Genomic DNA, 25629 nt, shown 5'->3' with positions numbered 1-25629 from the left:
CAGGAGTGCATCTAGGTGCCTTTTATTCCCTAGATGGGGTAAATGTAAGTGCTCCGCTGTCTTTTGTATGGCAGTAAAGGTTGTCGAATTTCCAGGGTGTATAAATTTTTTGAATTGTGAAGAGACTGGGAATCAATAAAAATCCTGTATAATCAGAGAGTTGATGCATATATATTACTACAACTCTGTGGCCTGATCAGAAATTGCACTAATAGTATCTCATCTGTCCGCTCAGCGTAGGGAAATGAGGTGCTGCCTGGAAGGAACTTTCTGGATATCTGAAGTTCACTGATTTAGTCACTACATCTTTTTTAATTTTTCCTTAAAACTCTGAGTAGTACCAAAACATCTATTTGAGTGCTTTCATTTGTACCATTGCTTCAAATAAAGTAAATCGGTACCTCCCTCCAATCTAAATATTTACACACTGCCTTGATGCCTTAAATGGTGTCCTAAAAGTGCAGATTAAATACCTTTTTCTCATGTCCGCCAGTTATTGTACTCTGACAGTGATACAAAGGCATTTGAGACCTAGGAGGTTGTTTCCCCTCAAATAACCACCTCCCAGACACTTTGGTATTGTGTTGATTTTTTCATAATTTTTCAGTCTCCTCCCTCAATTGTCAGGCTAACTATCACTTTTTAGACACTTCATCTACTTTCATCAGAAAGAATGGGTTTATGATAAAGAACATAGATGTAACAAAACCTTTCATTTAAAACAATTGCAAAATACAAAAATACAAGGGATCCAGCGGGGAGAGGGAGATAACCTGAACACCAAGCAGAAGGGCTGTTAGCGCAATGGAACTTAAGTTTTAGTCCTGGGCTTCTGCCATCCTTTCTTGCTGTTGCCAGCATGCCTTCTTCTAGTGGTCGTTCCCAAGTCATTTGCCGCAGCTTTTATTCTCTGTAGAATGGGAAGCCAGATTATCAAACTTGCTGGAATTGCGTATCAAATAAAAGAAAGTAGGCTCTGAATGAGAGCATTTTCGTGATGCATAAAGTAGATGAGAGTGGATTATCTTGTGACATTTAGCTACAGAAGGGTATTTTTGCTTACCTTCTGGTTCTTGAACTTCCTTGGTTTAAGTGACAGTTGGATAACCTAACGCTGTGAAAATTAGAGTTGGTATTTTTGGTAATGAAAATGTCAAGAAAAAGGTCATGGTCTTTAAGACAGGGCATCTTGGTGACCTTGTGCTGCATTCTCATGGCATCTAGACTACCAGATGATAAAATCCATAAGGAATTCATTAGAATATCTTAGTCACCTTTTATCTTTTCTTGTATGAGAGGGTTTATTTGTGAAAACATACACAGACACAAATGGAAAGGTTTAGAAGGTAGGTATTTTAAAATTTGTTGTGGAAGATAGTGCCAATTAAGTAATTACCTACAGCTTTTAATGGCAATGCTCAAGGTTAGGAATTTTAATTAGCATATAATTAAAATTTTATGGTATTCTACCACAAGGTAAGCAAAAAAGTAAAGAGTAAAATGTTTTTCTAATAATAAAGCTTTAATTTTCTATAAGTGAAATTTGTATCCCACATTATTAGATATATACTTGTGTATGTGAGGGAAAGTAATTTTGAAACTTGAAAACTAGATTTCATTTAGCTTTTCAGGGAATGATAAAGGTGTGGATTTTGTTATCGAATTTTCCTTGTTGCTTTGAAAATAAAATAGGGTTTCTAGTGTATGTGACAGTTTGAAAGTGTGGTATTGAGGGCATTTTAGTAGTTTCTATTCTCATCCATCCAGAATTACATTCAGAACATCCCACATACATACATATGAGATGCTGTAAATCAAGATGGCTGTTGTTTGGGCTAAGAATAACTGAAAAATATCTGATCAGTGCTCCAAAGGAGAACCCTGACCAGGGTCAGATTCCATAATCTTAGTCTGGATTTCCTCAAAATAGAAATTTTAGTAAATGTTAGAAAACATTTATTAACTACTGGAGCCATGTTTTTCTTATGTTTAAGATCACATTCTTGTGTTGATTTATGACCTAAGTTTTCAGGAACAGGCTGTCAAAAGCCGTGCTCAAATGGACATAATTTCTTTAGTTTTCACAAACAGATTTGTGTTTTGACTTTGCAGTCTGTGTTAAAACTGGAATACTCTCCACTTTGGTACTAATGGGTAGATTTGTGTTTTTATTATTTTATTTCTTGATTTCTTACAGGGAAGGAGGTGTATTCTACATATCTATTTATATTTACAAGTACCAGCTTTGTCTTTATAAAGGATAGGATGTATGAGATAACCCCCTAGATAATTTCAGTATTTTAAAGTAGCTGATTTATATTACTTTTCACTAAATTACAGTTTTTTTAAATATCAAAGGTTAATAGTTAATAGCCCTGAGAAACTGCTTCTACAAAATATTCGTGTTTATAAATAGTTTTAAAAGGTTTTCTTTCCAGTAGGAGAAAATTAACATAAACCAAAAGTTTGAAACTGTACTATTTCATTATTTTAAATATAAATGATTGCGCTGCAGTACATAAAACAGTTTGAATGTTCTAATTAGAATATAAAACAATATTAAAAAATCATATCTTTTCAGGAACAAACCACAGTCTTTTCTTCTGAAAGTTTGGCTTGTTACATTAAGAAGTGTTTCTGAGAATTAATATTTACTTTCCTTGAATTCTTTGGTTTGTGGTTGATAATAGTCTAGATTTTAAATCTCCTATTTGGTGGTTATACACTTTCTTGCACTTTAAATTAGACAGTAGGTGAAAAGGCTCATTTTCCCACCTTTTGGTTTTTATTTTAATTAATGTTATTTCGCTGGCTTTCACAATTCTTCGGATTTTTTTTTAATTGGACCTCAGGTGCACAGAACTGGATTAATCATAAGCCCTGTTCATGGCATGCTCTCATCACTGGTCCAGGCATGGCCCATGTTGATTTATTTATTTAGTATTTAATTACTTTTTACTTTCTTCAAATGAGAATGTTGACCTTGCTTTGCAATTTGATGATTTATTTTCTTTGAAATTCTAGAAAATCCTTTCTCCATTTCAACTCAAACTTGCTGCTAAAGCTTCTAAATCTGAAAAGGAAATGGATCCAGAATATGAAGAGAAAATGGTAAATATGTTCTTGGCTAGGATAGTGAATACAGTAGTTGATTTGTATAGAGGACATGTGAAAGATTAAAAAATATATGTGTTTAATGAATACAGAATCATAGGTTTTAGAATTGAAAAGTAATTTAATATATCATCCACCATAATAGATTTTTGATGGATAAATGAATCTCCTCACTTTCGGATGAGGAAATAAAGTATCAGAGAAATGATATGGAATAGTTGGGACTGGAAGGCACATCTCTTCACTTTTGTTTAGCACTCTTTACCCCATAATAGGGTGTTTTATGCTAGAAATATTTTATCCACGAAGTGAAAATGTAAGTGGATAAAATATCAATATGGCTGAGAGAAAGCAGGTCACAAAACCAGCCTGGTATTTTCTTCTCCCTCTCTCCTTGCTCTGGATGTGTGAATGAATGCTGCACATTATGAAACATGTAATATGGTAATACATTTTCCTGAGGGAAGGCTATTTGCCCAATGTATGAAAATATTACATGCTTAAGCAGTATAACCATAATTACACCCACCTATGGCTTTGCTCTACATTTAATTATTTAATTTTTAGTCACTAAAACCCATATTTTAGCTTTAATTTTAACTAGACTTTTATGCCCTGGGATCTTTCAAAACCAGTGAACTTGGTTAACTGAAAAGAGAAATTAATAGGCAGTTAGAACTGATTGTTTTTTGGTCAAGGGGCTGTTTTTGAAGTAATATTATAAAAATTAGTAGAGATGAAGTACATTTTTTGGTTGTTCATGGTGATTTTACAAAACTCCATGCCTTAATGTTTAAGGCCACATCTAACGTAGACAGTTAATGTTTTAACAACTCTAAAAACAACATTCCAGTGAGGATAACATAAAATGGAAAGGTTTTGGCCTCCTTCCAGCTACTGGTCTGAATGTATTTGTCTAATTCTTATATTTATGTTAATGAATTCTTGTAAGATTCTGATGTTATTAATTATGCATCCTTCATTGGTAATCAAATGTTCTCTACCCTGTGGTCAGAAAGTGACTGGGAATTTAAAAATCACCTTGGTTTTTTTCTTTATCTTGATCTTTTAGGATTTTTTTAGTGAAAAAAAGTTTTATTGCATTTATTGGTATAAGCTATATGACCTTTTAAAATGTATTGAGAATTTATATATCGATCTTTCTTTCTTTCTTTAACATCTTTATTGGGGTGTAATTGCTTTACAATGGTGTGTTAGTTTCTACTGTATAACAAAGTGAATCAGCTATACATATACATATATCCCCATATCTCCTCCCTCTTGCGTCTCCCTCCCACCCTCCCTATCCCACCCCTCTAGGTGGTCACAAAGCACCGAGCTGATCTCCCTGTGCTATGTGGCTGCTTCCCACTAGCTCTCTATTTTACCTTTGGTCGATTTTTAATTGTTAACATATATCAACTATTTCACTTATATATGTGTGTGTGTATATTTTTTCTCCAAATCCTCACTTTCGGGAGAAACTTTATATACTCATAGCATAAAACACAGTTTTCCAGATCACTATATTTGAAGAGAGAAATGTATTGTACCATGACATTGAAAGTATTTTGAGACAAGATGACACTGTATTCTAAGATTTAAATTGTTTCTAGATGAAGCTTGAAAATTCTTGGTTGGCTTTCCAAACCATTCAGGATTTGCCTTTTGACCCCAATTCTTTAAGCAGAGTACTTCTTATTGAGTCATTTATTAAGTCTGTCGGATCACTTGGCTTCTACTCAAACCATCTGAAAATACCATTTTCAAATTCTGCTACTTACTAGCTGTGGGAACTTGGGCAAGTTACTTACCCTCTCTGTGCCTCAGTTTTATCATCAGTAAAATGGGGATAATACTAGTACCTACCTCATAGGTTTATTAAGAGAATTAAATGGGTTAGTATGTTTAAAGTGCTTAGAACATAGTACAAATTAAGTGCAATATAAGTATTTGTTAAATTTTGAATGAACACAAAAAGAAATCATTACTTTTTCTTTTGTCTTGTAAATTAGAAAGCAGATCGAGCAAAGAGATTTGAATTTTTACTGAAGCAGACAGAACTTTTTGCACATTTCATTCAACCTTCAGCACAGAAATCTCCAACATCTCCTCTGAACATGAAATTGGGACGCCCTCGAATAAAGAAAGATGACAAGCAGAGCTTAATTTCTGTTGGAGAGTATGTTGGCATCTGTCTCTCTACTTTCTTCCCTCTCTCCTTCCCTCCCTTCCTCCTGCCCCCCTTCTACCTCCCTTCATACTTCCCTTCCTTCTTCACTTATTCAGTGTGATTTTATATTCAAAAAATATGGTTATTGTCAGTGTAAGTATGTTTTGGAGGCAACAATATTTCTTATCTCAGTAGAAGTCAATCAGTAAAAAGGTAGGCTGGTTCTACCAACTTCTAAGCAAGACTCTAGATAACCCTTCTTTTTTCATAAAAGATATTAACAGTGTATACTGACTTAATTGACACCTTAGCATTTGGGTTGAATACGAAGGTATTTCTTTTTTCATTTCAGCTACCGTCACAGGCGCACAGAGCAAGAAGAAGATGAAGAGCTGCTCTCGGAGAGTCGGAAAACATCTAACGTGTGTGTTAGATTTGAGGTGTCACCTTCATGTAAGTACTTCATCATGTTGGTGTTTTTTGTTTTCAGTTTAGTTTTAGAAAATTTTACTTGGTTGTATTAATGAAATTATGAGAGCCTTGATTTTTTTTTTTCAGATGTGAAAGGAGGACCACTGAGAGATTATCAGATTCGAGGACTGAACTGGTTGATCTCTTTGTATGAAAATGGAGTCAATGGTATTTTGGCTGATGAAATGGTAAGGAGTTGGTAGCTTAAAACACATTCTTAGTTATCAGTAATTTTATGTAAATTTGAAATACCTGAGCTGAATTTCCCCCCTGGGGTTTGGAGGCTAATTGTTTTATTTAGTTATAACATAAAAGGCATTTGTGAAGTCTAGAATTGTTTCTTTAAGTAACCTCTAGAACATATACTTTCACAGGCCACAAAATTCTTAGTGAGATTTTCTCAGATGGTATAAAAAAAACCTCCTTGTACTTTTGTTCATGTTTGCACTATGGCCTCCAGGAAGCTCAGAGCCCTAGTGAATACCAAAATGGAGCATCAGTGTAACTTTTAATGGTCTGCCCATTGTGTCCTTTGTGCCTTTTCCTATCCTTTAGCTTTTAGTCTTACTTTCCTTGGCCCCTCTTTATTTCTTTTTGACCATTAATTTATGTTCCATGTTTTCATTGTAGGCTACCTGAAATCCTTTTGGGAATGAGGTGGCGATAGAAACCAAACGCTAAATGAATGAATGTATGCATGAGTGAATGTAAATGCCTCCATGTGTGATCAAAGAAAGTGTGAGGAACAAAAAAGTGAAGAGCATTGTTGAGTCTTGACAGTAGAGTGCCAGCTGGGAGTCAGGAAATGAGCTAAGGAATGATGGACATGCAGTTGTCCCTCCATGTCCGAGGGAGATTGGTTCTGTGACTTCCAGGGATACCAAAATCCATGGAAGCTCAAGTCCTTATATGAAATGGCATAGTACAGTTGGGCGCGCTGTATCCGCGGTTTGCCATCCACAGATTTTGATCTGTGGTTGGTTAAATGCCCGATGTGAAACCTGTGGACTTTGAGGGCAGACTGTGTAAAAAAAAGACCGAAGAGAAAAAGTAAGGCCATTTAAGATGCTAATTCATCAGGTCAGAGGAGTGTATGAAGACCTGGTTTGGCATTTTAAGACCAAATGAATAAGGTGGGATTTAAGAGAGGGCAGTGATACTCATATATGTGACTCTGGAGCCATATTTACAATCACATATCCATATGGGCCACATGACTATCGATGCTCTATAGCTTGTAGTGTAGTAGTCAGTCCCATAGGTACTCATCCCTGGCTAAGCAACTGTTAGGTGTGTGGCAAGTCCTTTAAATCAAGGGTCTGTAGCTCCTTATATTTAGTATTCTGGGTTGGAAACTACAGGCAGCTCAGACAGGGAGGAGCTTAGTTAATTGGACAAGAGAAAGATCAGGGTTTGCCTCACGCTCCTCTTGGCTGCAGCCTGTCTAAAGATCCTTCATATTGAAGTTATGCTGACACCAGCTATGTTTTAATTACTAAAAAGGGGAAAGATACTTCGAGTATAGAAAATTTGGAAAAAAGTTGAGAAAAAATTAAAAGTAAGTTATAATTTTGTTACCTCGAAACAACCATAGTTAACATTTTGGCATATTTCTTTTTAGTCTTTTTCCTCTGGTTGTATTTATTTTGCATAGTTGAGGTCGTGTTATATATGATTTGGTATTCTGATTTCTTCACATTCATACATATTTTCCACACAATTAAAACATTTTGGTAAGAGTAATTGTTAATTACTGCATAATAATTAATCCTAGGGAGGTTCCATAATTTTATTCATTTCCTCCCTTATTGCTGGTCATATGGATTGGTTGATAGGATATATTCTATATATGTATATCGTATATGTTGACTGATATATATGTATATATTTGATATATAATAATACTGTTATGAGAACCCTTGTAATTTAGTTTTTCTGCACCTCTCAAATTATTTCCATAGGATTTCTAGAAGTGCACTTACTTGGTTAAGGAGAATAAACATTTTAAGATTTTAATGCATAACATCCATAAAACTCATCTCATAAGTGAAATATCAGATAGGATAAATGCTATAAAAATAGCTTTAAGCTTAGGTTTATAAAAGCAATGTATACCTTGTATAGCGATAAAGCCAGAAACTGTTTTGAAAGGTCATACAGCATAGGACATAGTTCTCTTTCCCATAGGTTAGGTAGTGGATTCATGGGTGTTCAGTATATTATTTTTTAAAAAGTCCACTGGACTAGGTGATCTCTACAGTCCTTTCTGGCTGCAAAGTTCATTTATGTTCTGTTCTTTTATGATTCATTAGGTCTTCAAGGGTGTGAGATGCAAGTATAGAGCTACATGCCCCTTGAAATGCATAGTCTGAATATTTCATGTCTGGGCTGTAATAATGTTGGGGTCAATGGGAAAGAAAGACTGGTATCTAAGCAGGCTGATAAAGGAAATGTGTCTTTGTGAAATACACGAAATTCCTAATTTTGCAAACTAGTAGAAAAAATAATATAGGTTGCTTGCTCCTTTAGGAGTAAAAGTCTCCTAAATAGAAAATTGCTTGGTTGAGCAACTTTCTAACTGCAAGTTCTTAGCTTCTTTTTGTGCTCAGGGTAAGTATTGAATTGGAATGTTTATTCATTTAAAAAAAAAGTCTTTTAACTTTTCCCTATGTGAGATAGTTGGCAAATATCTTCTGTAAAGTTGCTACTAACAAATGTTTCATTAAATAAAAAATGTTTATGGCTTTCTTTTCCTTGTGATGATAACGCAGGGCCTTGGTAAGACTTTACAGACAATTGCTTTGCTTGGTTACCTGAAACATTACCGAAACATTCCTGGACCTCACATGGTTTTAGTTCCAAAGTCGACTTTACACAACTGGATGAATGAATTTAAGCGATGGGTCCCATCTCTTCGTGTTATTTGTTTCGTTGGAGACAAGGATGCGAGAGTAAGTGAGAAACAGGTTTCAAAAGGCAATCGAGGATAACATCATTTCTGGGGTTAAGTTTTATTGCTATAAAAGACATTCGAGTTGACTGCTACTACTAAATAGCACTTAAGTTGTGCTTACTCTTTGTTAGGCTCTTTTGTAAGTGCGTTTTATATATTAATTAAGCTAATTCTCACAACACTCCTATGAGGTAGATGTGTTACCTATTCATAACAGAAAACCCATTATTATGCTTATTGGCATTTACTTTTAACTAGCTCATTAACCTAAGCATTTTGAATTGCACTTTTAAGTGATGTTTTATTTTTAAAACTCTTACTTTATTGACAGTCTATCTTTTCAGTGATTCTATCATTTGTGCTGTTTTGATGCCAAAAATGTATCAATTTGCATTTCAATTTTTTTGTTTAAATTTTTTACTTTTGACTTTGACTTGTTTACACGCGCACATGCACACACACATGAATGGAACTTTTTCTCTTTGTACAGAGAGCCTTGTGTTTTGTGTTTATGCATAGACACAGCTTTCAGTTTTGATCTTTGAATAGAAAAATACATGTGTGCATACATTCTTAGATAATATCAGAAATTCTGGGCTCTTGTTTAAAGTAGCTATTTGTCAATCTAGTAGGCTACAATTATTTTAGGACTGTTGAATTAATCTAAAAATAATGAATTATGCAAAAATACCAAAATGAATAATCAGTTTAGAAAGCATATGATTAAACTTGGTCTTTATTTTGCCTCCAGAGAACATAGTTTAGAGTAAAGCTTTATTCTATTTTACATATTTAGATAGGTTATCAAAAGATATCCTCAAAAGAATGGTAGCATAATGAATTATGTGATTTTATTCTTATCATTTTGCTTGAAGAAAAATTACTTAAAGTTATTTAAATTTAGCTTATAAATAATTTAAATATTGAAATACTGAGCTCATAAATATAGAATTACAGGCTTGATTCTTCCCTATGCCTAATATTTCGCAGTAGCAAATTAGTCACTTAGAAATCTTTCTGATTGCTGCTATTATGTAATACCATTTCTTATAAAATTTTGTATTTCTTAAGTATTGATTTGTTTTGCTGAAATTATTCGTTTTATGTATGTATGTATGTATGTATGTATTTTTGGCTGCGTTGGGTCTTCGTTGCTGTGTGCAGGCTTTCTCTAGTTGCAGCAAGCAGGGCTGCTCTTCATTGCAGTGCGGGGGCTTCTCATTGCAGTGGCTTCTCTTGTTGCAGAGCACGGACTCTAGGCGCACGGGCTTCAGTAGCTGTGGCTCGCGGGCTCTAGAGCGCAGGCTCAGTAGTTGTAGCGCATGGGCTTAGTTGCTCCGCGGCATGTGGGACCTTCCCGGACCAGGGCTCGAACCCATGTCCCCGGCATTGGCAGGCAGATTCTTAACCACTGCGCCACCAGGGAAGTCCCTGAAATTATTCTTGAAGGTCATAGACATTGAGAAATATCTAGGCTTGTGTTGTCATCATGTCTCAGTAAAAATGTATGTCAGTGGTTTTCGACTATATTATGTGGAATCCAAGGGTTTCATGAAGTGTCTCTGGGAGTTTTCAAGAAAGGGTGGATGTATTTAATTGGTGACTGCCCTATCTCTACCCCATGGGAGGTTGAAATTCTTCTAGACACTTCGAAAACTTCTTAATCATGAAAACTAACCTTCAAAGTCAATGTTTTGCAAATTGCCACTCATTAATGGGTTGGGGTTCAGTTTAGTGGGTGGTGACAACAGTTTTTTAAAACATTGAGATAGAACAGAGTAGAAAGTAGCATTGAGGATATGTATTGCTTCTTTCTATATACACGCCCTCAAACATGTATGTATACACTGGATTGCGACCTAAAATACAATTTTACTGTGGGCCATGGGCAAAGAGTTTGAGAACCAGTAATTGTTAATTACATAAATAATTAATGTGCCATATGCAGCACTTAAAGATTGATGTCATTATGTGTAGAGAAAATCCAGATCATTATTTATAGACAGATTTGAGCCTTTGTACCACATGGGATAGATATATTGGATCTTTCTATTTTCTTGGCCTTCTGTAAACACTTTATGAGGTCAGTATTTTGGTAATAAAGTATTTGATGTAGGCTACAGTAGGTATTTAATTGAGGTAGGAAATTATTAGAGAAAATCCTGATCCTGTTTGAAGCTAATGTAGTCCTGAAGTATTTAGAGGTATGATTCCTAAACATAGTTTTTGACCCCTTCCTTTCACACTCCAGAGGCATCAAAGGTCATGGACATGGAAACAGGAGATCTGGTCTTAATTCTGGCTTTGCTACTGACTGTGGTGTTGAATGAATCTCAAAGGGCCTTAATTTTTGTCACCTATAATATGAGAACTTTTGGATTATGTGATCCTTATTTAATATTCTATCAAGATATTTAACTCTGAAACTATCAAGTAGTTACACAAATTTCAAAGAAGAGCTAATTTAAATTAAAATATGTGTATGTTCTATGAAACTGTACGAGGAACCATTAAACTGAGTATTTCACAAAATCAAATAAGGGTAAGGTATATGCAGGACTAAATAGGGTCTGGCACCCTGGTTCTTTTTATTTTGCCTCTAACTCCCTAATGTCTTAATTAACTTTTTGAATACCACTTCCCAGGGAGCAGCTGAGATCTACAAAGGCCTTTTATCTATCCTCTACTTCAGTCCAGGCAATTCTTTTATACATAGTGGGCACTCGTTGAATATTTGTTGAAAGAGTCCCTCGCGTATTTGATGCATAACTGAATTTATGAAATAATGACTTTGCAGTGAACAGTCAATTTTGTTTATGCACTGTAACTTCAGATTTACAGTACTAACCAGTCCCTTCTCAATGTAGATTTTGCTGCTCCCTGTTAACCTTTGTGGTTTTATTTTGATCTGTAATAAAAAATAATCTGGAATTCAGTTAATACAAGTTAAAAATGCTTTCAATCAGCTTGGTTACCACATTGGCCACTGCCTATGAAGATTTAAAAATAGTTTTAAATAGTCTCACTGTTTTAAATAGACTCATGTACCGAGAGAGAGCAAGTCCCCTTTATAAAATCACATTTGTAGTCTCATAACATCAGGAATTTCACAAAAACATTAATGGGCTTTCATGACCCCTTAACAAAATTTATGACTCATCCCTGCTAGAAAGTGAAGGAGACATACAAGAGATCTCAAAAGGTTGGAATCACTCATATATGTTGAGCTTTTTCCATTTATCGAAGTGCTATCATGTTGGTAATGCTTGGATTTTGGTAAGAGTATGGTATTCAGAAAGTAGTTCCTTTGCCCATGTCCTTTTGATCCTTTGTGGTATGAAGAGAGAGCCTAGTAATTGTCATCTTCTGGTGATATGAACTTCTCCGGTTCATTGAATATGCTGTACTCGTTTAACGGAAGCCTTTGCTTCTCTTTTGTTGATGAAAAATATTAGCATGTCATACAGATAATTGACCACAAAAGTATCTTTGGGCCTCAGATTTCCTATCTGTAAAATGGATGAGACCGAATGATTCCAAGGGTCTCTTAGAATTCTTAATAGTCTGTTGATGCTTTAATTCTGTGACATCTTGTCAACATATTCTAATATAAGGAACTTTATTTTGCATCAGGCTGCTTTTATTCGTGATGAAATGATGCCAGGAGAGTGGGATGTTTGTGTTACTTCTTATGAGATGGTAATTAAAGAAAAATCTGTATTCAAAAAGTTTCACTGGCGATACCTAGTCATCGATGAGGCTCACAGAATAAAGAATGAAAAATCTAAGGTAAGCTAGTTCTCAACATCTTTATTAAAGTTTTCTTTTAACTACAATTTCTGTTTGTTTACTTCTCTGTATTCAGAATTAAAAAAGTGATAGAAGGTTGTGATTTTATTCACAGAATGTGAAAGAAAATCAGTTTTTAAAATGATTTTGAAGTTTAAATGATTGAATATAAGACAAATGAAAATTGAGCCCAGTTTTTATGTAAAGAAAATTAGGTGTTCATTTGCTATCACTGTTGCAGCCTAAGTAACTCTGTTATGCTACAGTATTTTAATATTTTGGCAATATTTGGTGTATAAATGTCATTTGCATTGGTTTATTTTTTGAGGAGCTACCTTACGTGTATTCATATGGATTAGAAAAAATCATTTCCTAGAATTATCTGACTTGTGTGAATTAGAGTGTGGTGTTAACATTGAAAAATACCAACATTTCTTGCCATTCAACTCCATCAACAGTAGGAAAAGCGTCAATTATTATGATGAACCTCTCTTTGGATCACTGGGCTGCTTTGGGAGAACCAGGGACACAACTGAAGCAAAATCACCAGGTGGTGCTTTTCAAATTAGAGTTAATACCCGATAAGAGGACGCATGTTAGAGAATAATTGTTAATTTAAGAGCACTATAAAAATGTGCATTTTTATTGATAAGATTACTGTTCTTTTATACTTTTTGTGCTTTAATTTTTGTGGTTTTATATTTAGAAAGTTAATATAAGATATTCGGGGAAAATGGGCTCAAGTGTGGTGCTTAAAAATTGTGACCAGGCCAAGTTAGAAGTTGGCTAGGCATGATGGATGAACATGATTGGCAGGGAGAAGGCGATAGTGTTGTATAAAGTGACTAGCCTGAATTCCATAGAGTTCTGACTGTTTCTGTGGACCCAAAATGGAAAAAATAAATTTTTTAAAGCGGGGGAACGGTCTCAGGTGTGACTATGATCTGCATTCTTGTAAGTGTAGAAATGCCTAGAATATTTTGTTCAGTTGTGCTTCACTGTGGCAATGTCACCTGAACCAGGATATTTTGCCACAGAAAATTAATTTTCAAGTTTTATTTTATTCAAAACATGTCTTGGGTTGGATGAAGAACTGATGAACATTCTAATAAATAAAACAATGTTGACGTAACTATTATTTTTCTAGCTTTCAGAGATTGTTCGTGAGTTCAAGTCAACTAACCGCTTGCTCCTAACTGGAACACCTTTGCAGAATAACCTGCATGAACTCTGGGCACTACTCAACTTTTTATTGCCTGATGTCTTTAATTCTGCAGATGTAAGTTTGTCATACGTTTTAAGTGTAATTTTCTTATGTTCACAGACATCTGTTTTCAAAGCATAGAATGTAGATTGAAATTGATAGTTCTTTTTCATTTGTAATTCTTTATTTGTGTTTTGATTTTCTCAGAAAGGTGCTCTTAAGTAGAAATTTTTTCAAACGGGGATATTTAGAGAAATAATGTTTCTTTTCTTTGAGATTATCCTGCCTGTTAAACTTTGCCTATATAATAACATTGCTACCACAACTTATGACATAAGGTAGACTGAGTTCAGAATAGTGCTTTCTAAATTTTCTTTTAATTAAATTGGAAGGGTTTTCTACATACTAGTTTGGCAGGTGGAGTCATTGAAATAATCTTTAATTATTGCAGGTATTAACATTTGGTGAGTACTAAAGAGCTTATAATATGTGATGTGAAAAGCAACATATTTTGTAAATGTATGATTTATACTGTTTTTATCATTAACATAAGGTTATGCTAGTGCAGCAAACAGAATTGAATGGTTTAAGGACTTTGGAGCTTGATTTTCCTCATTACTGATATTAATTGATAATAAAAGTACCAAGTTCAGCTATCTATTGGTTTGTATACCTTATCTTGCTTTTGTTCATTTTTACTGTTTGATTAACATTTTCATTAGCATGTCTTCGATTTTTTATTCTTATTCCTACTCCTTTTAACTGGATACAATGCTACTATGGTATGGGGAAGCCTAATAAAAGCTTTTTAAGGAAAACCTGCTGATGGAGTGCCTCTATAATGCAGTTCAGATTTTGTTAACTGCTCCAGTATTTTATCTGTTTTCAGAAGTAAATAATATTGGCCATCACAGTTAACATATTTTTACAGTGCTTTTAAAATGAATTATTGCTATATGAGTTGTATAAGAATTTATAGAATACTGCATTTATTAAAAAAAAAACTGTGCACTTACTGCAGAATTTTCACCCCTCCACAGGACTTTGATTCTTGGTTTGACACTAAAAATTGTCTTGGTGATCAAAAACTTGTGGAAAGACTTCACGCAGTAAGTAATAGCAGACAGGAAAATTTAGTAATTATATATATATAACTGAGCTAGAAAACAAGCTGCTATAGAATCTGTTTGAACTTGTGGATTTGCTTCTGGGCTCAGTCTTAGTGTTTTTCCCTCTCGACTTTTCTAATAGCCTCTTTGGGAGGCAAACTCCCACTGTATCCTCAGCTTCTCTATGGAACAGCTCTTCTGCTTTGGCTCTCTCCCCAGGATAATGTGGTTCTCTCCCATAGAGGCTGTTCACTCTCCCGTACCCCACAGGTCCTTGAGATTGCATCAGTATTCTCTTAGTTCCCCAATGCCATTTCAAAACCACTGCTTCTCCACTGTCATGTGTAAAACTCTTCCTTTGAGGCTCAAGTTATCTTGCAAGTCCATCCTCCGTCCATTCTTTTCTCTGTCATCTACTCATTACCAGGTGACCCCCTCACATTCATTGAACACCAGTTTCCCCTTCTTTGTTAACAGCTTCTTGTATCCTTCTCTTTCACTCATATTACTCCATTTGTATCTGTCCTGTTATCTCACAGAGATATCCAGTGCCTGGACTCCTGCTTTACCCCCATCTGTCAGACCATTTCTGTTACATTTTCTGTATCCAGCAATGAGCCCATGTTCTATCACTTGAACCACTTTTTTTTTTGCCAATATCTCAAACTCCCTTGCTCTCTTGATCTGCCATTTCTGCCCTAAAAGCCCTAAACTGGAATTATGTAACTGTCCTATGGGTTTGAATTCTGCTACCACTTACTAGCAGAGTGACCTGCTCTGTACTGGGGCTGCTCAACACTGATAAAGGAGATTACACCCACTGTACAGGTTGGAGCCACTACAGTTTCATGTTCCCTAACGTAAGCTGGGATTTGATGATGTTGGTGATCCTTCAACATGGCCTTCCTCAGCATTCTTTCTCATTTCCTAGAACAGCTATTTCAGACTTTCCCCAGTCTCCCCAAGACCTCTAACCCAGGTGTTCCCTGCCCTCCTCCTTTCTCAGCAAGTACCATCATTCCTTTCTCAAAGAGAAAATAGAAGACATTAGGTAGGAACTCCTTCAAGGATATCCATCTTCCAAGGATATCTGCATCTGTGTTACCTCTGTTTGAGTGGAAGAGGTCTTTCTCCCAGCAATGGCTAATTGTTCCAACGTGAACCCTGGATCTCATCTTTTCCTGTTTCCTTATGGACTTTTCCCCTTGATTTATCCTTTTTATTGACTGAATTTTCTACCTCTCCTTCCATGTTGGCTCTTTTCCTTCAACAGGTAAATATGCTCAATTATCTCCCTTATTAAATCCTAACCCACACTTAGATGCCCCCATCTCACATACACAGAACAGTACTCCCTCAACGCTTTGTCCTTCTCGAGCTGTGATTCTGGTTTATTACCTTGATGGCTAAGCTATTTGAAAGTTTAGTTTATCCCCTCTATCTCCACCACCAAATCTCCTATTTGCTCCTTTTTTTTTTTTTTTTTGGCCGCACCATGCGGCATGTGGGATATTAGTTCTCGACCAGTGAGCAAACCTCTGCCCCCTGCATTGGAAGTGTGGTGTCTCAACCACTGGACCTCCAGGGAAGTCCCTATTCACTCTTTTTAAAAATGTACATCTATAATTTTAATTGGCTTAGTGGAGTTTTGTGAGGAAGTGGGTATAGATGCATTTGCTATTTTTTGTCTGCTGTTTTTAATGAGAGTCTCAATCTTTCTTTACAGATAATACTAAAAAAAAAAAAAACCCATGTATTGTCCACTTCTCCCTCTCTCCCCCTACCCTGGAAAAATGTAAACTTGGTGTGGCAGAGACCCTGTCTATTTTCCACCACATTGTGCCCTGTGTGCCTGGTCCAGAGTAACTGCTCATTAAACATTTATTGACTTGAAGCCCTAACAGTCATCATGCTTTATGTAAATATTTATTTAGAGTTAAACAGAACAAGTCCAGAAACAAATGACCTTATGTAATAGGGAATTTATTGCAAGAATGCAGAGGAGTAGAAGACAAATCTTCCAAGAATCTTGTAACACAAGTTGTAGTACAACTGGGCCTCTGATAGCACGAACTTGGTCAACTCTGGGGAATGTTTACTCTGTCTCTGGTGGGTCCTATTCACTCCTGAATCCATTGACCACTAGAGTTTATCCATTAAATACAATTGAAACTTACTTAACAAGTGTTTGTGATTTCAGTTACTTAGTTCAGGGTATACCTTTTGGTCAGTGCCCTAGCGTCTCTGTAATATTTAGTACCGCTAACCACTCCTGCTTTAAGAGCTTTCTGTTTAGTGTCTGGGGTATGGGATGGATTTTCTCTTACCTCTTTGGCTATTCTTTTCAGTCCCAACCATGGTCTTTTCTTTCTCTGTCCCTGAAAGTTTAGTGTTTCATAGGGCTTTGTCTTTGGCTTCCTTTTTCATATGTGCTCTCCCTGGGGGTTCACTCCCATAGTTTCAGCTACCACCTCTATACTTATAACTCCCAAATTTCTCTCTCCTTGTCTCTCTCCTAAGCTCTAGACTTACATATCCCACTGCCTTCTGAGTCTTCTGCCTAAATGTCTCACAGTCAGTTGAAACTCTTAAAAATGCCACTTAGACAAATTTAAGAGGCCCAAGCAGGAAACCAGAAGTCTTCGTTTACACTTCCCTTTTCCTTACCTCCCATGGATCTCTAGTAATAATAGCCACAGTTTACCGATGTCTACTGTGGTTAAGCTCTACACATGTACTACCACAAATTGTCACAGAAGCCTTGAAACTAGGTGTCTTTATCCCCATTTAAAAATGCTTGGCATACACAAATACCATAAATCTATATGTTTTGGATGAATGGATGAGGAAACAGGCTTGGAAAAGTTAAAAGAACTTGCCCAGCTCACAACAGCTAATCAGGGACTGAGCTGGATGTAGAATCGGCCTGATCTGGGTTTGATTTCTGCTTCTACCACTTACTAGCAAGGTGACTTTGGTGACATTACTAACATTGAAATAATTGCCTTTCCCTCAAAGATTTATTGTAAGGATTTAATACTCTATCAAGTTCATGGTGTAGTATTTGGCACATTGCAGGTGCTCTAGAGATTTTTTTTTCTTGTGATAGAATTTGCCTTGCAGGTATACACTGATTGTTTCATGTTTTTTCTCTTTTCATTCGTATCTTCCTTAACATTGAACCATTTTCTCCTCATTCATATAGTTAACCATTTTTAAATGGCTTGAATTTTTGTTTCACTTTTAGAGACTCTTGGATCCATACTCTGACTTCAGATTTCCTCTCAGGTTTAAAAATATTGTATGACAGCAGATTTTTTAAAAAAGTATATTTTGTACTTTTTCAATAGTCAATAATCTTACTGTCTTAATTTTTAATGTCTTTTCTGCCATCAAATCATGAATGTCTAATTTAGGTCCCCTATTCTGAGCCTGTAATGGGCCGTTACTTGGTTCTTTTTTACCAAGAAAGTTGGCAACTGGTGTTGGTAGTGTTTTTCAGATTATACAGTGGGAAGTAAATTTCACATTAGGGTGTTGTCAATGAAATAAATGGTTTATAATATTGAATGTTTTATAAACTTTTATAAAAACTCTCACTTTTTAGGTTTTAAAACCATTTTTGTTACGGCGTATAAAAACTGATGTAGAGAAGAGCCTGCCTCCTAAAAAGGAAATCAAGATTTACTTGGGATTGAGTAAAATGCAGCGAGAATGGTGAGCTATTATATTTCCATTAGAATTTATTCATTAAAAATTAGCTTTGTGGGCTTCCCTGGTGGCACAGTGGTTGAGAGTCTGCCTGCCGATGCAGGGGACACGGGTTCGTGCCCCGGTCCGGGAAGATCCCACATGCCGCGGAGCGGCTGGGTCCGTGAGCCATGGCCGCTGAGCCTGCGCGTCCGGAGCCTGTGCTCCGCAACGGGAGAGGCCACAACAGTGAGAGGCCCGCGTACCGGAAAAAAAAAAAAAGCTTTGTAGTGGTTCAGTTGTGCCTTTAGTTCAAAAATTACATTTTTATGTTTAAATGCCAAGTTAAGTAGTTCAGATATTTTAATAGAAAATTGATGAGTATTTTATTTAACCTTTAGGAAAGAGCATGGGCCTTGGAGTCTATAGACCTGTGTTTGAGTCAGTGCTTTGCCTCTTAATAGCTACTTAGCTTGGACAAGTTATGTAATCTCAGTTTCCCTTCTGTAAAATGGGGGTAATAATACTTAGCTTATAAGGATGTTAGGGTTAAAGGGGATAATGTCACCGGCACATTTGCTAGTTATTCTTGCTTTTTCCATCAATGAAAAAAGCAAGCTTGTATTGATAAATACAAGCAGAGCAGGAAATTGACAAGAGGAGTCACAAGGAATCATAAATTTAAACATAAAATTGAACATGTTAGTAATGTAATAATGCTACTAAGAGAAGCAAAGTGTTGCTTATATAAATAAAATTAGATAATTTATAATATACAGTGACTTCTCTATTATTGAAGCCAGTATAGAGGAGTGGTAAAGAGTATATTTCTCTGGACTCAGACGTTAAGATCAAACCCTCGCTTTGTCCCTTTCTGTGGCTCTGAATAAATTGTTTCACTTCTTGTAGCTGCCTGAATTTCCATCTGTAAAATGGCAGTGACCCTAGTACTTACCTTGGAGTTGTAAAGATTTAACAAGATGATTCATATACCTGGCACTTGCACTCAGTACAAGTTGGCCGTCGTTATAATTAAATATTATTACTGTCCAGGTGGATATGTAGGTCTGTTTTCTCCTGGGTGAAGGTCTAGAAAAGACAATAAAAATGTTTATAGGATCAGAAAAAAATGACCTATGAAGACAGGTATAAGAAATTGCAATTGTTTTTAACTCAAACAAGTAAAAGCCAGATACCAACTTTCAGCAAATATTGTAGTTATTAAATATTAATAATTATCAGATGTAGTTGTCTGAATTGTTATCAGCTGATGGCAATTTTTAGCAATGGATAAAGCAGGAGGAAATAGGTTTATAGGCAACATACAAGTTAAAATATTCAGATCGTCACTATTTTTTGGTTTTGCTGATCAAATTTAGTCTCAAATCAAATCTTTTTGTTTTTCTTTAAATAGGAATCTAAGCAGATCACCAAAGGGACATTATTTTTTTTCCAAAGGGACATTTCTTGATGGCATTAAGCCTTTATAATAGTTGATGATTAATTATAGTTTAAAATTTTAGGTATACAAAAATCCTGATGAAAGATATTGATGTTCTAAACTCTGCTGGCAAAATGGACAAGATGCGGCTCTTAAACATTCTGATGCAGCTTCGAAAGTGTTGTAATCACCCTTACCTGTTTGATGGTGCTGAACCTGGTCCACCGTATACCACTGATGAGCACATTGTTAGCAACAGTGGTAAAATGGTAGTTCTTGATAAACTGTTGGCCAAACTCAAGGAACAGGGTGAGTTACAAATCTTCAAATTAATGTGAAGTAACTTAATATTGTATATGAATAACATTTTGCATAATCATTTGTCATTCATTCATTCACTTGTTCAGCACACATTGTTGAGTATTTACTGTTTGTCAGGAATTGTCCTATGGGCTGGGTATACAAAGATGCACAAGACAACAGTCCTTGCCTTGTAGATGCTCACAGTACAGTGAGGAGGAATAGTTGCAGGTCACTGTGATAGTGCTGTGATATGCTGAGAGATTGGGAGTTGGGGAAGTCTTCACAAAGATGATGTTTGAGGTGAGCACGGGAGAATGTGTAGGAGTAAACCATGAGAAAAAGGAAGGGAAGGGTGTTCCACATCTTCAGTGAAGCAGAGGTGTGAAAGAAGGGAATGTAGAGCTTGTGGTATTTGGGTAGAGTGGCAGTGGATGAGTCTGGGAAGATGGATGGGGCCATTACAAAAGGCCTTTTACACTATGATTTAAGGAGTTTGGACTATTTTGAAGGTGGTGGGGGTGGTCATAGAACATTTGGCTGTGGACAGTGATGTGATCAGACTTGTATGTTAGGAAGAGAAGCTTGGAAGCAGCATGGGGGTGTATCTACTGAGTATGAGAGACTAGAAACATCCTCAGGATGGAGTAAAGGCAGATTTTATTTTATTTATTTATTATTTTTAAAATTTATTTTTTTATCATTTAAATTTTATTTTATTTTTTATACAGAAGGTTCTTATTAGTTATCTGTTTTATACATATTAGTGTATATATGTCAATCTCAATCTCCCAATTCAACCCACCACTTCCTCCCTCTTGGTGTCCGGACATTTGTTCTCTACATCTGTGTCTCTATTTCTAGTAAGGGAAGATTTTAAATCATCTCAATATGTGTGGAGGATTTTGAAGACCTTAAAAATGTGTAACTCAACAAATGCATACTTATGTATAGTATCCCTTGAAGGTGTGTGTGTGTGTGTGTGTGTGTGTGTGTGTGTGGTTAGTGGAGTGTTCATGTGCTATATATTTATATTGCAAATGATGTTTACTTTTATTTTTGTAACTTTCAAGTTAGTTTTACACAAGATGAACCACTTGCTTTTTTTGGTGAAATGTTTTAGGTTCAAGGGTTCTCATTTTTAGCCAGATGACTCGCTTGCTGGACATTTTGGAGGATTATTGTATGTGGCGTGGTTACGAGTATTGTCGACTGGATGGACAAACCCCACATGAAGAAAGAGAGGTGAGGAAGAGAAAATAAAACAAGACTTGAAAAATCAGAGTTCAATTAAGCCACGTTTTTCATCATTAGGTAGTTTTGAACTTTGGCCTTTTCTTTAGCTAGGTGCATTGAATTTCTCACTACCATCTGTCTCTCTTTGAGATCTTTAGCTGGACTTCCATTACACTGGCTCTTTAAAAATCTTTCTTTCCAAGGTTTTCAAAGACATCCTAAGTTATCTATTACATCCTTACCTCCTCTAATCACTGCTGTCTCTGGCCTTTTGACTACTTGTTTCTCAGTTTACTCTTTGACCCCTGATTCTGTGTCATTTTCTTTTCTTGATTTGCCTCCTACATTAGAGCCTCGCCATTCATGGAGCTTAACAGTTGAGATTGTTTCAATTTATGAGCAACCATAGACTCATGAGACAGTAATTTGTAAAGGGAATGATCTCAGTCTTACAGAAATTTTGTACAACTGAAATGGGACAACATAGGTGTAGGAGCTTATCATGCACTTGGATTTTGGAGTACTAAAAGGTTGGTGTGCAGGAATGAGTCACTTAGCTAATGAGGAAGCCTGCCTAGCACCCACTAGTTTTCTGTAATTTGGAAATTCTTGAAGATTTTTAGATGACTTCTCATGAATGTCAGGGGTCTAATGTATTTTAAGCCCTTTAAAGCACTTTTTTTTTTTGAGGGAGAGGGCTTTGCTAATTTATCTTCTCTTTTCTGTGATCCTTCAGGGCTCTGTCTTTGGCCTCTGTTTTAAGTCTATACTCATGCTCTGGGCAGAGATCGTGATTTCATGGTATAGTGGAAAATGCATTGAACTTGGTTTCAGAAGACCTGAACTTAACACCAACTCCACCACTATGCGTGCAAGCTATTTAATCCTCTGAGCCTCAGTATCTTTGACTCTTTATTATAAGGGTAATATTAATGCTTAGGCTTCTGTCTTCCTGACAGTGTTGTGAGGACCACTGCATATAATATGTATGAACAGAGTTTTTGTACTATGTAGTGCAGTATAGCCCACAGGTCATGAAAGTGCACACAGGCCTTTTCACCTCTCAGCTCTAGGACCCCTTCTCAGGCCACAGAGACTCTCAGCCTGTGTCCCTCTCCTTCCATAGCTGCAGTGGGCACTCTGTCCCTTGTGCGCCTCCTTAGTGAAACCTGGCATAGTGTACGATAGTGTCCACAGCAGGAGCACAGGCCCTTTTCACATTAAGGGTTTCCCTGCTACACACTGTGGGAAAACAGTTGTGGTAATATTTATAAATGAGGACGTTTCAAAGCTTATGCTGTTCCCTGCTCTTTAGTCTTTTACCCTCTCTGAAATGGTAACTTGAATCTTTATTGGGCTTTCGCTGATTTATTCCTGGGAATGGATTTCTCCAAATCCACATTAAGCATAGTACCATTCAAGATGGCCCTTCTTCCCGGAATGAAGATGATACTAAGGCAGAAGAGTAGGTGCTTCCTGATCTCAAATAGCCAATTTGCATTTCTGTCTAATCTCTCTGCTCATGAATAATGTGGACTTTACCTAATTATGCTCCAATTATCTGGTTTCTTAAAATGTTAAATAATGTTCTCCTTTCAGAGACTTTGAATCACATGCTTTGACTTTAGATATAGCAAAGTGAGGGACTTCTCTGGCGGTCCAGTGGTTGAGACTCTGCCTTCCAGTGCAGGGGGTGCGGGTTCGATCCCTGGCTAGGGAGCTAAGATCCCACATGCCTTGCAGCCAAAAATCCAAAACATAAAATAGAAGCAATATTGTAACAAATTCAATGAAGACTTTAAAAACGGTCCACATCAAAAAAAAAATCTTTAAAACAAAAAAGATATAGCAAAGTGAGAGCTGTTTGTTTTGTTTTGGAAATGTCCTGCCTTCCCATTATGTTGTTGTTCAGACAAGCATTTCATCTATTTTCCTAGTAAGAAGGGGAAGACTACCTTTAATTCCTTACTCGATTTGTTTGCGAGCTGTTAATAAGCAATTCTTTCTCAATAGCAGCTGGATTTGCCCTTTCTCCATTGCTACAGCTAAATTCAGCTAGCTCCTCACTTTTATGGGGAAAGGAACTAACATTTGTCAAGCAACGACTATGAGCTAGGCAACTTAGAGTTCCAGCTGAATTCTCCCAGCAGCCCAGTAAAGTATTGGCATAATTTTCTCCACTTGAAACTGTGTCTCAGAGAGGTTAAATGCTTGCTGAGAACCACATGTGTAATAAATGGTAGAGTTATGATTCACGCCCAGGTTTTTGCTATTTCCTCTACACCAAATTGCCTCTCACTACACCATGCTGCTTTCTGTACTGCCCCCTCTACATGCTGTATGGACTGCGGCAGAGTCACCTTCTCTGTCTGCAACTTTTGACCATGCCATTCCATTCCTTAAAAATAGAACTTCCTGTATTTTGCGATTATGAAAGTAATATATGATTGCCAAGGAAATCTTGAGAAGAAAAGTATTTCTGGCCAATATTTTTATGCATATATAATATATAAATAATTAATATTATACTCTATACACTACATATGAAGTTCAGTATCCTGATACTTCTTACTCAACATTATATTGTACTTTCCTATATCAGTAAAAAATATCATTGTAAAAATAATTTTAGTGTGATATTTCATCCTGTGGACATACAATAAATAATTTATCCCCCTATTGTTGATCATTCAGGTTGTTTCCAATTTTTCACTATTATAAATAATGCTTAAGTAAAAGTCCTTATACATAAATCTTTGTGCCCATCTCTGATTATTTCCTTAGGATAAATTCCTAGAAGTGGAATTACTGGGTCAAAGGGTATGAACACTTTTAAGACTCTTGATGCATATTGCCAAATTGCTTTCCAGAAAGGTTGTACCAATTTACACTCCCAGCAGCAATGTATGAGAGTGCCCGTCTCACCGCCCCCTCGTCAACATTGAGTATATCATTTTTTTAATCTTTAAAAAATGGTATTATGTTGTTTTAATTTGCATTTATTTGATTACTAGTGAGATTGAACATTATTCTTGTGTTTATTAGCCATTCGTACTTGTTCTTTTGTGTACTGTCCTTTTTTTTCTCATTTTTCTATTGCGGTCTTAGTGTTTCTTTCTAATTAATTTGTATGAGATCTTTATATAGCAAGGATATTAACATCCTATTAATTTTTAAGACTCTTCACTGAATATCCCTGGATTACCTTCCTGATTTTCCTCATTACTTCCCTGTTTGCTCCTTTTCACCATATGGAAATAAATCTACTTACCTTCCCCTCTATCTGTTGCTCTCATTCCCATTTCTAAACTTTTATCTCTCTTGGTTGGTCTTCTATACCTTCTTTATTAATTCTTCATAAATTAATGGGAATGAAGTTGAGATATCTGACATTTTACCCCCTAGATATATTTTAGCTCCCACTCAATTAAAACATTTTCACTATTATTATTTTAAAATAATTTAAATGATTGATTAATTGCTTAGTTAAATTTGTCTTTGTGATTGTTCTTTTTATTGAGGTAAGCTTCTAAAGGTTAGGAACGTTATGTAATACACTTTTTACTGTACACATAGTACAGTTTATAGATAGATGCTTAAATATTTTTGAAGATGGAAGAATATTACAAAGTGGGGTTTTGAGCATGCATGTTAAAATGTTTATTTCTTTCTTAAGGACTCTGGTAATATAATTTGATTTTTCTCTCTTTTTCTTCCATCTCCTGTCAATTAAATAAAGGAAGCAATAGAGGCCTTTAATGTTCCTAATAGTAGCAAATTCATCTTTATGCTGAGTACCAGGGCTGGAGGTCTTGGAATTAACTTGGCAAGTGCTGATGTGGTTATACTATATGACTCAGACTGGAATCCACAGGTTGATCTACAAGCTATGGTTAGTAATCTTTAATGGTATCAGAAATTTACCTTAGCTCGGAAAACTATTGTTATTTATACAGCACAAAGGTAATTTATGATAAAATGGTAACAACAATCTTTGGGGGATTTTGTAGATGTTAAAATAGATTTTTCTGGAAAACAAAGTTGCTGTGCTAATTGCAAAAAACAAACAAAACAAAAACAAATACACCCCAAGCCCAACTATAGCATTTGTGTGTTGATTTTGGCTTTTATCATGAAACAGAAATGTCA

At 35.9% G+C, this 25629-nt stretch overlaps 1 protein-coding gene across 7 annotated transcripts in view; it reads left to right on the top strand.

The window, feature by feature from the left end:
• SMARCA1 (SNF2 related chromatin remodeling ATPase 1) overlaps window positions 1-25629 on the top strand; it is a 74564-nt gene that overhangs the window by 1815 nt on the left and 47120 nt on the right. For 5 of the 7 annotated variants that reach the window (XM_079911552.1, XM_079911549.1, XM_079911554.1 and 2 more), the window contains exons 2-14: window positions 3025-3111; window positions 5130-5296; window positions 5640-5740; window positions 5846-5946; window positions 8530-8709; window positions 12345-12500; window positions 13648-13779; window positions 14745-14813; window positions 18421-18530; window positions 20027-20253; window positions 21368-21489; window positions 24265-24300; window positions 25220-25372. In XM_079911552.1, coding sequence (XP_079767678.1) covers window positions 3025-3111; window positions 5130-5296; window positions 5640-5740; window positions 5846-5946; window positions 8530-8709; window positions 12345-12500; window positions 13648-13779; window positions 14745-14813; window positions 18421-18530; window positions 20027-20253; window positions 21368-21489; window positions 24265-24300; window positions 25220-25372 — 1641 coding nt within the window. The remainder of the gene's footprint in view (window positions 1-3024; window positions 3112-5129; window positions 5297-5639; window positions 5741-5845; window positions 5947-8529; window positions 8710-12344; window positions 12501-13647; window positions 13780-14744; window positions 14814-18420; window positions 18531-20026; window positions 20254-21367; window positions 21490-24264; window positions 24301-25219; window positions 25373-25629) is intronic. The other 2 variants (XM_079911555.1, XM_079911550.1) reach the window with 1 other exon arrangement.

This window comes from Stenella coeruleoalba, assembly GCF_951394435.1.
Source record: "Stenella coeruleoalba genome assembly, chromosome: X".
In the NCBI taxonomy this organism is placed as follows: Eukaryota; Metazoa; Chordata; class Mammalia; order Artiodactyla; family Delphinidae; genus Stenella; species Stenella coeruleoalba.
Note: the sequence above shows the minus strand (reverse complement) of the source record. Positions and strands in the feature narration are given on the sequence as shown.